Source organism: Rhinopithecus roxellana, chromosome 10 (assembly GCF_007565055.1).
Source record: "Rhinopithecus roxellana isolate Shanxi Qingling chromosome 10, ASM756505v1, whole genome shotgun sequence".
Classification (NCBI taxonomy): Eukaryota; Metazoa; Chordata; class Mammalia; order Primates; family Cercopithecidae; genus Rhinopithecus; species Rhinopithecus roxellana.
The window spans coordinates 14,088,847-14,102,581 of record NC_044558.1 but is presented as its reverse complement, the minus strand read 5'-3'; the positions used below and the strand labels follow the sequence as shown (position 1 = coordinate 14,102,581).

The following is a 13,735-nucleotide window of genomic DNA, read 5'->3' as shown; positions in this document are numbered from 1 at the left end:
GGGACTCAGAAACTTGCTTTCCTTAGCAATGTAGAGCAATGGCAATTGCTACAGCTAATTAATGGCTGTGACTTTTAGGAGAGCAGTTTCCAAATACCAGTCCTTGGACCAAGTGGTCCATGATGAAGTGACACTGCAAGATAAACTGAGAAGCATAAGGGCAAAGCAATGCCTGTTTCTGTGCCAGTAGGTGGAACACATATTACATAAATATGTACCTATCAGTATAACCTTCCTCAATGCCTTTCTTGGGAAGAAATACTCTAAGAACTACTCCATTTTTAGAGTATTTTTTTACATCCCAAGCAGCAACCCCAAAATTCTGAAACATCGATTGCAGTTAGCAAACCTTCATCAGTCATTTAACCAACATTCACTAAGCACCTCCTCTCTGCCAGGCCCTGGGGATGTCCCAGTGAACAACAGCAACCAACTTCCTCTCTTACAGAGATTCCCTAGTGGAAAAGATGGGTACTGATGATGTCAGGAGAAGCACAGTGAAGGAGGAGCCCCAGGCATTAAGGGGGCAGGTGACAGGCAACCTTGCCTCACTGCTGGCATCTGAGAAGACTTTTCTGGAAAAATAGCACTTATGCTGAGACCTAAAAAATGACTGGGAATTGGCTGAGTGAAGTAGCCCTAAGTGGCAGCAAAGAATAGAGCAGTTTTGAGGAACTGAAGGAAGGCGGTGAGGCTGAAGGGCTGGTAGTCTGGCTGTATCACAGAGGACTTGACTGGTTTATATCCAGATAGTCCATAGCTAAGAGAGGACAGTGCCCCCACGACAGGGTAAGCCATAAACAAACACATCATCTGTGTCTCCAGAGGATGCTGCTGTCTGTCTGCTGGCAGCGAGTCAGCAACCAATAAATGATTGACTGCACACGATCAAGCGCTTGATAAGTAATCAGTGCTCAATGAGTAAGTTTCTGTCACCCCTGGCAAGGTTGAGCGAACAGGTCACTTAGCTGACTGCTCTGAGCTTCTTCATTTCTTCTCATGTCTAAAATAAACAGGTTAGATTAAATATGCCATAAGGTCCCTCCCAGGACTAGCATTCCATCAGGATCAATCTATAACAACCACCACTTATCGAGCATTTATTTATTTATTTGTTTGTTTGTTTGTTTATTTTTATTTTTTATTTTTTTATTTTATATTTTTTTTACAAACTGGTTTATTTTTTATGGGAAAGTGTCAACATCTTTATTGCTAATATAAGCATTTAATGTCAAAGAAATGAAGGTAATTTTACAGACTCAATTTTTGTAAGTATATGAAATTTCTATTTGATTATATGGTTTTGTATCACATTCGTTCAAATGCATTTCTCTCCCTTACAGGGACTATTCCAACATCACTCCTTTGGAATTATTTCAGTCATCCCTAACATGTGACTTTACCAAAGACCTTGAAGCTAAACAAACAGGCAAAACTAAATTTCAATGACTCTTAGATGAATGGAATAAGAAATAGTCATCACATGCCAATTACGGATGTTTATCTCCAACAAGACACTGTCAAAATGTTTCTTCTGATACAGCAGTTATAAGTCAGAGCCTTCAAAAAACAAGGGCAGAACAAGAGCACAATAAAAGAAGCATCTGCAACTTAAGCCTCCCACAGTCCTAAGCCTGATATGCGCAAAGCAAAGCCTCTTTCCCACAAACTCAATTCCATCCATTTGAGCTTTCAGAGATAGATGCTCAAGAACCACCGTTAATACATACAGCATATTGACTCTAGTTGCATCAATTATGCCTGAAGAGTTTAATACCCATCCAGGTCCAAAGGTGGAAGAATACATACACTGGTATGGTAATAGGCAAGAGCAGGCTGTAAAAGCAAAGGCTGGCTGTGCTAGTGCAGCCCTGTGGGAAGTTTTCTTCCACAGAGGCTGAGTAGAACAGTCCTGTTAAAGAAACCAGTGGAATAAGAACAGTCAAAGTAGGAAGAGACAAACATTCTTCTCTTCCACTTATTACCTGCCACTGTGTTTTAAAAGGTATATGGTACTAAGAAAAGTTGGCTGTTGGCGTTTTATTTTTTTAATTATGAACTAGCGCTGCTCCACTTCTTCCTGCTTCTTACTTTGATGCGTCATCCTAGCTGCCTGTGGTATCATATTAGGAATCCCATCAATGATTGGATAAGCTATTCCCAGCTCTTCATTAATCAATTCATTTGTTGATGCTTCATATCTGAGCGGCTTCTTGGAGAGCGGGCACACCAGGAACTCCAGCAGCGCCGGATCGAAGGCGCGAGGCGGCTCCTCCGTCTTGTTGCTCTGGTCGGCCAAAGGCCGCGACCCCGACGCATGCAGACACCTACAGGCGACCGCGTACGGCCCTGCGCTAGTTCCCTGCAGCGCTGAGGCGAGCCTGCCGCGTGCTCCGCTCAGCATGGTCTAGCAGCCGGAGACCAGGCCTCACTGCGCCTCCGCCAGCCGGGGCCGAGCTCCTGGCTCCGTGTTCGTCCAAGCCAGCCAGCCTATTTTTTATTTTTTTGAGATGGAGTCTCGCTCTGTTGCCCAGGCTGGAGTGCAGTGGTGCAATCTCGGCTCACTGCAAGCTCCACCTCCCAGGTTCACACCATTCTCCTGCCTCAGCCTCCCGAGTAGCAGGGACTACCGGCGCCTGCCACCATGCCCGGCTAATTTTTTGTATTTTTAATAGAGACAGGGTTTCACCATGTTTGCCAGGATGGTCTCGATCTCCTGACCTCATGATCCGCCCACCTCGGCCTCCCAAAGTGCTGGGATTACAGGCGTGAGCCACCGTGCTCGGCCGAGCATTTATAATTCAAAGTCACTGTGCTAGATGTTGTATCTGTTTTATCGACAATCTTCATAACAGCCCCATTTGGTAGGTATTATTATCACAGTTTTCTAGATGAGAAACTCTGAGACACAGAGTAAAAGTTCCAAGGTCACACCTCATAGGTAGCAGATCCAGGATTCAAATCCATCTCTACCCGACACCCAAGCCACACTGTATCCACCAGTGCACACCACCATGAAGTCTCTTGTGATGTTCGATGATTCAGTCACTGAGTTCTGTTTGCATTCTTCACCCTGGCATTGGGAATCTCTATTCTCCCATTCTTTACCCCGGGTCAGATCATACTGGCTTCCTGGTTGGCCCAATACACTCATTTCCCTGCAGCACTTTGATTATGCTGTCCACCTTTGAAGCACCCATCACCACCTCTCTCCCCTCATTGCAATGAAACCACGTAAACAACTGGACAAATGACTGCTGGAGACTGAATGTTTGTGTCCCTCTAAAATCTGTATGTTGAAATCCTAACCCCCAATATGATGGCAGTTGTAGGTCGGGCCTTTAATAGGTGATTAGGTCATGAATGGGATTAGTGTCCTTACAAGAAGAAAACCCAGAGAGTTCCCTCACCCTTCCACCATGTGGAGACACAGTGAGAAGACAGCTGTCTGTGAACCAGAAAGTAAGCCCTCCCCAGACACAAAATCTTCTGGCTCCTTGATCTTGGACTTCCCATCCTCCAGAATTGTAAGAAATAAATTTCTGCTGTTTATAAGCCACCCAGGCTATGGTATTCTTTTACTGCTGCCTGAGTGCATCAAGACAATGATCCAGCAACAAAATACATGGTACAGGGCGAGACAAGCACATGGGAGTAGATGTAATAGAAGATACTTGAAATCCAACAGAACCTGTGGAGCAGTCTCAGGTTGGCAGATGAAGTGACAGGTTAAAGTTCTTGGTGGGCAGGTCAACACGGAAGAGCTCCTGCAAGTGTGACAAGTGGCCCACATGCAGCAGCACATCCGGGATAGAAGACACAAAGATCCAGGCATCATGCTGGCCAAGAGTGGCCTGGAATATGGCAGTCGAATGCTTGGGATTGTGGGACTAGGTCAAGGACAAGGCAGGCACTTCATCCTGGGGAACTAGGCAAGAAACACCGCAAAAGTGGAGCCCAGGATCAGGGTGTGGCCCCAAGGGACAAAGAAGGAGCATAATCACTGACACGGGGCTCCCCACACGAGCCAGGCCAGCAACATAAAGGCCATGTTGCTTAAATGCCAAAATTGCCCACACAGGAAGAGAAGTGGTCCCAGAAATTGAGATAGATTGGAGTCTGATGATCTTGGACAGGGAGTCAGCGAGGTCATTAAATTTTCCTCGGCCTGCTTGGTTTCTAATCCTAGCCCAGATGCTTGCTGCTAGCTTGGGAACCTTGAGCAAGTTGTTAAGAGAGAATTCTCCACGGGTCTCTCACATTTTTCCGTGTTTTGTGAGAGACGCACTATCTTTGGTTCCAGATTACTTTTTCAAGGATACTTGTAGAGTAAGCAGCCTTAGAAGACAGAGTAGAATTTTCCTTTGGAACAGAAGTCAAGCAGGCTTACTGTCCATTACAAAAGAGTTGGGAAGTCAGGCACGGTGGCTCATACCTATAATCCTAGCATTTTGGGAGGCCAAGGCAAGGGGATCACTTGAGATCAGGCGTTACACACCAGCCTAAGCAACATAGCAAAACCCCATATCTACAATAATAAAAATAAGAAAGTCACAAGCACAGGGGTGCACACCTGTAGTCTCTGCTACTCAGGAGGCTGAGGTGGGAGAATCGCTTGGGCCTGAGAGGTCGAGGCTGCTGAGATCACACCACTGCACTCCAGCCTGGGCAATGGAGCAAGACCCCATCTCAAAAAAAAAAAGAGAGAGAAGAAAGTAAGAAAGAAAGAAAAAGAAAGAAAGAGAGAGAGAGAAAGAAAGAAAGAAAGAAAGAAAGAAAGAAAGAAAGAAAGAAAGAAAGAAAGAAAGAAAGAAAGAAAGAAAGAAAGAAAGAAAGAAAGAAAGAAAAGGAGAGGAGAGGCAAGGCAAAGAAAAAAGAGAAGAAAAAGAGAAAGAAAGAGAGAGAGAAAGAAAGAAAGAAAGAAAGAAAAAGAAAGAAAAAAAGAAAGAAAGAAGGAAGGAAGGAAGGAAGGAAGGAAGGAAGGAAGAAGGAAGGAGAGGAAAGAGAGAGAGAGAAGAAGCGAAGGAGCAGTTAACGAGGCAGGCCTATCAGGAAGTTCCTTAGGAAGCCAGAAAAGAAGAAAGCCCGAAAGCACTCCCTCACCATCACAAGAAAAAACACCCAACCTTCCTGAAGACCCTAGGACGGGAGGCGACGCTAGTCAGGTCAGCAGGCCAAGCAAAATAAAAGCAACTAGAATGAAAAAAGAAAGAAAGAACTCCCCGAAAGAAAGAAAGAAAGAAAGAAAGAAAGAAAGAAAGAAAGAAAGAAAGAAAGAAAGACAAGAGTTGGGTTCTGTAAGTTCTTAGAATGAACCCTGAGCAGTAGTCATCTGGTCCACTTTGCATAGTTTGCATAGTTACTCAACAAATTGTCCTCCCTCCTTCTGTCTTGCCTCCTTCTGTCACCTTTCTCAGAGGGATTATAAAAAGAGCTCACTGTAAATGCTAATGTACTCCATTATAAGTATTATTAATAATCCAAACCTTCTTCAAGGTCCTGCTTATCCCTTTGTCTTCATGGTGACCTTTTCAAATACTCCAGGACAGAGGTTAGTCACATCATTTATACATATTGTCAAAAATTTTTATGCTTGCTTCTTGAGTGTTATTTTTAGCTCTCCGATTTGATTATTCATGCACAAGGGAGGCAGGGACCATATCTTTCACATCTTCTGGATCAAGCATCTACACCTAGCTTTATGGTGGGAACACATGAGATACCAGTAAACACTTGTGTATGGATTGAGTCTCACACATCACCATTCTACATACCTATTCCCAGGGGAAGCTTAAGACAAGTCAATAGGAAAGAATGTTAATCATTTTTACTCAGTTTTACTGTCTCTATGACACAGGCTTTGTAGCCTGGAGAGAGGGCAGGCTGGTAAAAACTGTCTGTGGGATGGCAAGCCCACTGAACTTATCTGAGGCTGGTTTAGCAGTAAATGTGTTTGCAGGATATTTGGATCAAGTGTATTATTAAGCACAACTTAAGTATTTATGTATGCAAAGTCAACTGCAATAATTCATATTAGTTCTTTCCAGCACCTCATCATGTGGAACAGGCCATTTGCCCACCTACAGAAAACAGTCAGGGTCAAACCTCAGAAGCCACATCTTTGCCCCGTTCCTAGGATCCCTGACCCACCAAGCATGTCATCTGTTCCAAAAAACATGTTAACGGAATTAAGGTCTAAGCTATTATGATCTGCAAGCAATAATTCTTATGAGCAAAAGCAAAACTAAAGCAATAGGAACCAAAATCAGCTGATATTACAAATGGTAATTATGCCATTGCCTGCATTTTTACAGATTGGCGGTAATACAAGCAGTTTATTTCCTCCTCCAAGATGTTTGTCCTGCAAGGTGAGAGAGATGCCTTGGTTATAGCCTCATGGTCTAACAGCTATGATCCTCAGACATGTGGCTAACTAAGAGCTGAGAATGTTCTCCCGATGAGTTAGGCTAAAGATACTAAAGTGTTTCTGCAGAGACACTAACACAGATCCAAAATGCCACTGCCAATGGTATGATAGTCCAGAATGTAAATAAATCTATCATTTCAGGAACCTGCAAGCAAGAATTTGTAACCCCCAAAAGTACCCAAATGTGGAAGTATACCAGTGCTAGAATCTGACATTTCAGCACTTTCATGCCCTGTGAGCAGAAAGAATAGAAGGGGCCACAGGGAATCTCCCTGCGCTCTTACCTCCTGTGTTCCGGTCTAAATGTATATTAATATGTATATTACCCACTGTGTTCCTTAACTTGGATTTTCAAAAACACCACGGCTCTCAGGTCACATTACAACCTGTGAAATTAATTGAACTCATGTATGTAACACGTCTGATTCATTATAAGCATCCACTGAATGTTAATTCACTTCTCTCTTTCCATCTCCCTTAAGAAACTAGAAATGCGGGATAAGAACGTGCCACCAAACCCAAGGGAGTGGTGACAGTGAGAGGCAACAGCCAGTTTCATTGAGTGCCACCTCCATGCCTGCCAGCCATGCATTGAGCAGAGGACAAGAGGAACACCCATCTCTGCAGAGGACAAGGGCAGCAGGCAAGAAGAAAATCCAGTGGCATCCGTTGCCACTGGAAATGGGAATCACGTCTTTATATATATATATACACACACACATACACACACACGTATACACACACACATATATGTACACACACACATATGTATATATTTTTTGTTTGTTTGTTTGTTTTTGAGATAAGTCTCACTCTGTTGCCCAGGCTGGAGTGCAATGCCACAATCTCGGCTCACTGCAACCTCTGCCTTCAAGCGATTCTCCTGCCTCAGCCTCCCGAGTAGCTGGGATTACAGGTGCCCACCATCATGCCCAGCTAATTTTTTTTATTTTTAGTAGAGACAGCATTTTGCCATGTTGGCCAGGCTGGTCTCGAACTCCTGACCTCAAGTGATCCACCCATCTCGGCCTCCCAAAGTGCTGAGATTACAGGCATGAGCCACCACACCTGGCCCAGGAATGCATGTCTTTAAAAGCCTGTGTGGTGAACAGATCCGCCCTGATCAATGAACTTTAATCCTTCTGACTGATAGGTTCAAGTTATCTCTAGCAGATGGCACACCCTATTGAGACTGTTCACATGGGTGATCAGGAAATAAAATTTTGCCATCACTTTCTTTCACCAGAAATGAGGGATTTGCAATGCAGTTGAGTGCTAGTGAGTTAGATTGAGTCAGCCTTGGACCATTCACAGTTGTGCATGTGCCAGCCTCCAAATGACCCACTATGTGGTCACTACAGTGCAGTCAGCCGGCCCAACCACGCAGCCCAGAACTGAGACTGGAGCAGATCTTTTGCACATCTTCAACTGATGAATATTCCAGAGTTTATTAAAAATCAGAAACAATGGACTGATCTTTTCACAAGCCAACACATTACTGTTGCTGCTGTTTACACCTAAAAAGTGAAATTCTAACCTGGGTCAAGTCAGAAATTAAGCACAACTATGCCTGACAGCAGATATCAGTATGTTGAGTATAAATAGATCTGAGATCTTCAGAGGAAAGGCCCATTTCTCTCTGCTGTTGGTAATGTTATTTTGCGGGGATCCAATATGACTGTCCTCTCCCTCTTTTGTCCTGTGCTTTCCACTTTGCCCCATCTGAGAAAACAGAGCTGGAGGGGACATTCAGACCAAGCCTTTGTCTCTGGTTTGCCAAGGGCGAGGGAAAGAAGGAATGGAGAGGAGATTCTGGGTTCAACTCCTCTGGTCACTGAAATTCAAAGAATACTTGGAATAAGCAAACCTCTTAAAACTGCTTGAATGCTCCAGATAACGAGCATGTTTCACAATGGGCTGTATTGGGATGACTTGTTATACCTGCCATGCAATTGTTAATGTTTTAATGAATGTTTTTGCTTCTTTTATTCGAGGGCCTTGGAATCTTTCAGGATGAAAGGCCTCAGGAGCCTGAAAGGCATTAATGACAGGCTTTAGGTGTTGTTCTCCTCCCCCAGAGACACCTGCAATCTAGAGGGCAGAAGGTGACTTTTCAGCCTGAAGTACTCATGCAAGGTGCAGTTTTTGCTGCTCTGGAAAATCTCCCCAAGAATGACCTATAGCACCAAGAGAAAAGGAGGGCAGGGAGAATAATAACGATAATTTTTATAGCATGGGTTGAGACGCACCATGATGCCAAATGCTGTTCTCAGTACTTTTAATTTGATCCTGTACAATTTTACATGTCCCAAAGGAGGAAACTGAGGCACAGAGGAATGCAGTAACTTGCTCACATTTAAACATTGTTTAAGTGGGACAAGACAGGATTTGTATCCAAGTAGCCTGGTTCTGGAAATGAAGCTCTTGACATAGCAAAAGAGACACAGGTGTTGAATCATATTTATTTCATAAAGCCCTTGAGCAACTCAGATGTGAATAAAGCCCCCACACACTGCTGCCCTTGCTCCTCCCCCTAATTCTGGTCTTGTCATTGATGAGCGCCAATCCCATGTACTGTGCCCAAGAAAGTATGTGAAAAGAACCTCCAGGAAATGAGGGAGCTAAGCATCTGCTCCCTGAGTCTAAGAAGTGGCTATGTCAGGTCAGGCTGAGAGACACGGGAACGAGAGGCTGAAGGAAGCTGCATTGAGCTCTGGCCAGACCCTGTAAAACACAGACCACAGGCAGCTCATGTGGAGAAGCAACCAGGCCAACGAAAGGCCAGAAAACTACCCCAAATATGGGACTGCTGAAGGACCTAGAGATGTGTAGCCTGAAGAAGAAAAACTCAGGAGACAGGAGAGCTGTTCCCAAATAGCTCAGCTGTCCTCTTGGGAAGAGGGATGAGGTTTTTCCCACCTGATGATCCCAAGGGGAAGAAGTCACACAAAGGCAAAGATGCTAATTTCAGCAAATACTCAGAGAAATTCAAAGACAAATCAAGTTCCTGATCTCGGTAAAGTATTTAAGTACCAGCTAGAAGCCCACTGGCATTCTCGTCAGTAACACACCTTTTCACTCAAAAGAGTCCTGGTTTGGGTCTCAATCACTGGTCACCAGAAAGAGGGTCCACAGCCCCTCAGCTCCCAAACAGCTTGTGTTGGCTTCACAACACCTCCAAGCTTGCAATTATTAAATTTGCATATACAGGATGTTTTGAGATAGCAATCTTTTTAAGGATTTATAACTACATGGCTTATACTTTTTATCTACTTTTCATCATTTCCATTGTGGTGATTGAACATATTCCTTCAAAGGTTTGCTCCATTTTCCTCTACCTACGAACTGTATGCCAGCAGTGGAAACAAGCCCAGGAATGTTGTACGGAATGGAAAAGGCAGGAAAGCACTGTTTGACTTGGAATTCCGCAGCTGGGGCAGGCAGGGTGGAGGAATGACAGAGCTTTCTGAACAGGGTGTTCTTTGGGGCGTAGGGGACCTGATGAAGGGATCTAAGTTCAAAACAAATGGGCAGCAAGGGCAGGAGGGGCGTGAGAAGGGCCCAGGCTGGTGTCCCTGTGGGCCAGGTAGGAAACAGTGTCCAGGACACAGTTGTCCTTTCAGATTACAGCACTGTTCTGTTTTGCTAATTTATTCTTTGCATGCATCACATACCTCATGGCTAAAATAGTAATTTTTAGTTACAGTTTATAGGGAGGGAGGAATTAAGAGAACAAGCAAGCAAAAAGAGAAAGAGAGAGAGGCTTGGAAGGGATCTCAATAAAAGAAATCATCTAAGATGAAGTAATGCTGCCTCAATTAAAGGAGTAGAGCAAGGATCTTTCAAGTTTCTTTCTAGTTTATGATTCTTTGATTATTGCAAAGAGGAACTTCAGTCCAGTGCAGAGTAGGAGTCTCTCTTGCCCTGCTCAGCTGAGGGACTTTAAATCATCTCACCTCTTTGAGCTTCAGGGTCCACATGTGCTCACGTGAAGTCTTTAGGATAGATATTTCCAAGGCCCCTACTAACTCTGAAGTTCAGTGATGCTGTGATTTAAGCTTAAAGGAGTTTGTGACTGCCCTGGAAACACCTTCCTCCAGGTAAAGCAATGAAATGCGCCAAGTGGCAAGAAGGGGATTTGTTCATGAGCTGCTTGAAGAGTTTGTAAATATTAATAGGAACAGACATGATGAGAAATGTAAGCAAGGAAGCCCCTAGACTTTTCCAGGGGACAAGCCACCTCTGTCTTCCTCTGTGTCTTATAGTTACCAACAGAAGGGGCAAAAGCAAACTCAGATGTCCCTTCTCTTTTGGAAATCTCCCCAAAAAATGAGGTGATGAGTGTCATGGTGAGAGCTGATGGTGTCCCCTTCCCGAGGGACCTGAGGAGGCATGGATAGGAGACCTATCTGGCATCAGCAACTGACTTTGTCACTAGGCAAGTCAGGCTTAAAGTTCCATGGGTCAGGTGTACCAGTGCTTAATGTTCTTTCACCCCATACCATAAGTTAAAGCAGAGACACTCAAAGGAGAAATCTGGCAAAATGTGGAGTAGACAAGGGAGGTGTCAGGGTAGAAATACCAGCAGAAGACCCAGAAAACACCAGGATCCCTGAACCACTAGGGGCTGGTTACCTTCTCACAGGGAAATTCTGCTCTGGGGTCCTCAAAAGCATCCCACTCACAACCATCCATCTCCTAAATGCCTGCCAGTGCTCCTAGGGGCCCTGCATGAAACAGGGGCTAGTCCATGTGAACACATGAGTGTTGGAATGGGGGAACATATTCATGCACATCTTTACTTCTGAAGGAAAGACAGGTTTGCATCTGTGCTGTTTGGGGGCAATTGAAGCACAGTCCATGCACTGGAGAACTGGGGCCACCAAGGGGCTCAGCCCCCAGAGTGCTCTGTACAGCCATCTCTCCTAGAAGCCAAAGAAGCATGTAAAGCTTTGAACGCAGCTGATTGTCATCTCTGAGGAAGGAAGCCACCAATAAAGACCCAGGCCCTAGCTGATGACATCATAATAGTACCTTCCATGTATATCATGCTTGACAGTGTGCATAGCTCGTCTGTATACCATCTCATCATATGCTGACGACAACTCCGTGAAGTAAACAGAACTGATATTATCACCCCTGTTTTAAAAATAAAAAAGCTGAAGCTCAAAGTGACCTAATGACATACTCAAGCTCCCACGGCTAGGGAGTGGCAGGGCATGGACTTTGGTGTCTAAATTAATGAAAGGCAGCACTTCAGAAGAGAACTAAAGGAGGCAGAACCAATCCTCTTTGCTTTATAGAATGTATTTTCATTCACACCACTGTCGATGGAAGCCCTGGGGAGAGAACCACTCACGCATTCATTTGTAAGCGGCCCCGAATTCCTGGCAATTCATTAGGCTTTCTAGAGCCCGCTCCCCATGTACACCACACTCAGCTCCCCAGAATCACATTGGGTGGAAAAGTTAATAACAATCTCGGCTTTCCTCTGGCACCAGTTAGTACTTAATATATTGAACACCCACACAGTCATCACCAAGCCCTTCAAGGCTTTATGGCCACAGAGAAAATGCTATCATTATGCTCAAGGAATTTACAGTCTCAAGAGGAAATAGAAGATGCGTATCAAGTTACACAGGACATAAAATGCTTCACCAAATACCAGTACATGAAGTCTAAATATAGGTGTGCTATGTCTTAACCAAGGAAAACTCATTAGGGTTTGGTCATACACCTATGTCTGAAGCCAATCACTGGGACAAGTATATTCACCTTGCTTACTGTCATTAGTAAATCAAAACACACTTGCATAGATTCAGAGGCATGCTTTAATTTCACAAGCCTTGCATGTTCTACTACTACTACAACTAATATACTGTAAAATTATTTTTCACCTTTTAATTCCTTTTATATAAACATATAAACTATGAACATTAATAATAATAGTTTCCATTAATTAAATGTTTACTCTGTGCACATGTAAATGCTTTATAATTGTTGTCTCATTAAATCCCCTCTAAGACTCTATGAAGTAGCTTTTATTATCTCCACTCTTTGCATATAGAAACTGAGGACTAAATGTATTCAAAATAGAGATTTTGAATACATTTCCCCAAAGTCATATAGCATAGAAGTGGAAAAGGCAGAATTTAAACCAAGATCGGTCTAAATCCAAAGCTCTTAAGAAGTTTATATTTCCTTATTTTAACCTTATGATGTCTTTGTGAAGTAAGTAGGGAAGGTTGTATCAATCCACTTTTTAAAGGGGCAACACCCAAAGTTTCCATGACTTACCCAAGAGTTCTGCCACTAACTCGGCAACTCACTTCTACTTACAATCCATCCCATCTTCTTTCTAAGGTAACAGCAACTACTTTGCATTTAGAGCAAAAGCAAGAGTGTCATAACTAGCCTTGAGACTGAAATACAAACAGGAGTGCAATTTGTGCATTTTTTAATTGTTCTTTGCTTCATGGATAGTATCACATCCAAATGTTAAAAACTCTACCTTTTCCTCAACAGAGAATGCAGATGGTTTGGAATCTTCAAAGCCACGCTGGAAATGACCTACATTTGAGAAAAGTCCTGCCCTGGTTGCTTCTCAAAGCTGCTTGATGCCAGAAGTGGTTGGATAATCAGCAGACTCCCCTGAGCAATCATACAATTTAAAATAGCAGTTATGTCTGGATCCCTGATGACTCAGCAGAGCCCAAACTCCATTGGAAATTCTCTCTGTACATCCTGCCCACTCTCGGTTTGCTTCTATGGAGAGTCACCTTCTCCGAAACTCTGTCATATTTGCTAATCACCATAGCAAGTTGGACAAAATGTGTATCTCGGCCATAGTACCCCCACTCACATGAACCCCCATAAAAACTGTGGTCCTGCTGTAATTGATCAGAAAGTCACATGTCACCATCAATCAAGCCACATCCTCAGGTTCCTCTTCAGTAAAATAATATTAATAGGACCTACCTTATTGCATTATGGAGATTAAATGAGACAATAAGCAAAAAAGTTTTTAGCATAGTACCTGGTACATTTTAAGTAGTCCATAAATATTAGCCAGTCAACATTATATTATTATTATTAAGGACAAGGAGTTTAAGTCTGTTAAATTTCAATAAGGAGAGTATGACTAATTAGAATATGTAATTGGATTTTTTAAGTCTGAGTTGGATCCTTTCTCAGACTAACAATGCTTTAATAAAGAAAAGACAAGAGGTAGAATTATTCATACGGTCACTCTGGATCATGCTGTGGTTCATAATACTGGAATGGATCAAGGAAAGAAGGATGGGAACC

At 43.4% G+C, this 13,735-nt stretch overlaps 2 protein-coding genes across 2 annotated transcripts; both read right to left on the bottom strand.

Moving 5' to 3' along the window:
- Positions 1-1,534: 1,534 nt before the first annotated feature.
- On the bottom strand, positions 1,535-1,979 carry LOC115899961 (phosphatidylinositol N-acetylglucosaminyltransferase subunit Y-like; the record flags this gene model as incomplete). Its single annotated transcript, XM_030938946.1, has 1 exon — positions 1,535-1,979. A coding segment is annotated over one exon (228 nt), but the record flags the coding sequence as incomplete, so codon positions are not given.
- LOC104668357 (protein preY, mitochondrial) lies at positions 1,756-2,481 on the bottom strand. Its single transcript, XM_010371025.2, has one exon. It carries the CDS (start codon positions 2,402-2,404, stop codon positions 2,060-2,062), a length of 345 nt encoding a protein of 114 aa, XP_010369327.1. The 5' UTR covers positions 2,405-2,481; the 3' UTR covers positions 1,756-2,059.
- Positions 2,482-13,735: the final 11,254 nt, after the last annotated feature.